The following is a 2,257-nucleotide window of genomic DNA, read 5'->3' on the forward strand; positions in this document are numbered from 1 at the left end:
CTTTGTGCTGCTTAAAAATAGCGAGAGACAGCAAACTAAATTAGATCTTAAGTTAAGACGACCCTTTTTGGTGGTCAAAGTATTGGACGGTGACCGATACGTTTTAAAGTCTACATAGAACAATAGGCGTTACAAGTACCCACACGAAAGTTTGCGAAAGTTACCGGTAGTGCAAATTCCAGAAGAGCTTGATATAAATTACAAAGAACAATATCAGTTGGAAAAGTCTGTTGAAATAGAAAGTGTTCGTGAAGCCATGTGATTGGCGATGAACGAGAGTTTCTTTAGGAATGTGTTTGATGAAATCGTGAAGCCATGTCATTGGTGATGGACGAGAGTTGCTTTAGAAATATGTTTAATGAATTCGTGAAGCCAAGTGTTGGGCGATGACGAAAGATACTTGCAACTGACGCTTCTAGCACCTTCTTCTTCTGTACATAAACTTTTGTATGCCCAGTTTTCAAACCGAATTGATAATTAATGCCGTTTCCAGTGTGACAGTGTGACCGTTCATCAACATCCCGGCCTCCCTGAAACACTGTTTCGGAATTTCGTAATAGGGCGATCTTGACAATTGGACGGGTTGTTTCTCCAGTTGGAGTCCTAATTCGTACAGCGCGGACCATTCCATCCTTCCCTGGATATGTTTCGATGACTCTTCCGAGGGCCCATGCTGCTGGCGGTGTGTGAGAATCCTTAAGGACCACGATGTCATCTTTGGCAATGTTGACCGATTTGTTCATCCACTTTGTCCGATGCTGAAGTGATGTAAGATATTCCATGTTTCCAGAATCCTTGCAGCATAGCTTGAGTCTGTTGCCTGTCGTGGTACTGTCGTGTATGGACGACCAATGAGGAAGTGTGCTGGTGACAGATAGTTGACCTTAGTGTCCGAAGTTGAGAATAGTGGGCGTGAGTTGACCACAGCTTCTATTTGGGCGAGAAGAGTGTGCATTTTCTCAAAGGTGAGGTCATTCTTGCCAATGACTCTATGAAGATGCAATTTGTCTGCCAGGGCCTTCAGTACAGTGTTGTTGTGTTCGTCTGACTTCAGAAGAGTTTGCATTTTGTTTAATGCCCTTTTTGCCCCGACGAAGTTTCGCCCGTTGTCGCTATACATTTGCGAGCATTTTCCGCGGCGAGAGATGAATCGTCTGAGTACCGCCAAGAATGTGTCGGTTGTAAGATCTGTAGCCAATTCCAAACGCAAGGCAGAAGTGGCTAGGCATACGAATAGACAAATGTAACCCTTTTCCTTGCGTGGATTTCGTCCCTTGTGGACCTTGAGGGTGATTGGCCCGGCGTAGTCGCAGCCAGTGTTTGCAAACGGAAATGCCTGCCGAACACGGACAGACGGCAGATCTGACATGACTTGGTGAGATGTGTGTTGACGTTGTCTAAAGCATTTAAGACAGTCATGCGTGATCTTTCGAATGAGGTTGCGTGCGCCAAATACCCAGTAGCGTTCGCTCACGAATAACGCTGATACACCAGGATGTAAGTGAATCCGGTGCTCAAGTTCCAGAATGAGCTTCGTTATGCGATGAGATTTGGGCAGAATTATTGGATGCTGCACATCCGCTGGCAGTTCTGAGTTAGCTAAGCGGCCACCCACTCGCAGGAGTCCATGTTTGTCGATTTGCGGTGAGAGGGTGCGCAATTTTGATTTGCGTCCCAAATCTTACTGGTTGAGGAGTCGCTTATAGTCAGCTTGGAATTCGTCTTGGGCATGGCGCCGGTACAGGATCCGTGCATCATGGATTTCCTCAAATGTCAGCGTAGCAGTGTTGGATTTTCTGTGATTGCGTCGGATGAACTAGAGAACGTAGGCAAGACGAAGTATATACGAAGTAGCCTTGGCCACGAGGAGACACGGTCGATCAGTTGGCCCAATAGTGAGGTTTCAGTGTTGTATGTTCTCATTGTTGTGAATGCAGAACCTTTTACTTCAGCCTGGACTTGTTCATATGAAACAAAACTAGAATGTGGAGTGCTAGGTGTTTTTACCCATTCACCTTCGGTTGAGCATAGCCAGTGTGGCCTCTTCCACCATAGGTTGTGGTTTACTAAGTCAGCAGCTAGCATGCCCCTTGAAGCGCAGTCAGCCGGGTTGTCATCTGATTTGACATAATGCCAATGATCTCGAGGAATGATGCTGAGGATTTGGGCAGTGCGGTTTGCGACGAAAGTCTTCAGTTTGGCAGGTATGTGCGAGAGCCAAGCCAAAACAATAGTAGAGTCGCACCAGGCGTAAACA

At 46.3% G+C, this 2,257-nt stretch overlaps 1 protein-coding gene across 1 annotated transcript; it reads right to left on the bottom strand.

Annotated features, from left to right (window-relative positions):
* Positions 1-739: 739 nt before the first annotated feature.
* LOC123258279 lies at positions 740-1,755 on the bottom strand. The gene is made up of 2 exons (XM_044718149.1): positions 1,686-1,755; positions 740-1,599 (listed from the first exon to the last, which is right to left on the bottom strand). The coding sequence occupies exons 1-2, from the start codon at positions 1,753-1,755 to the stop codon at positions 740-742; spliced, it is 930 nt and encodes a 309-aa protein (XP_044574084.1).
* Positions 1,756-2,257: the final 502 nt, after the last annotated feature.

This window comes from Drosophila ananassae (genome assembly GCF_017639315.1).
Source record: "Drosophila ananassae strain 14024-0371.13 chromosome Y unlocalized genomic scaffold, ASM1763931v2 tig00000259, whole genome shotgun sequence".
In the NCBI taxonomy this organism is placed as follows: domain Eukaryota; kingdom Metazoa; phylum Arthropoda; class Insecta; order Diptera; family Drosophilidae; genus Drosophila; species Drosophila ananassae.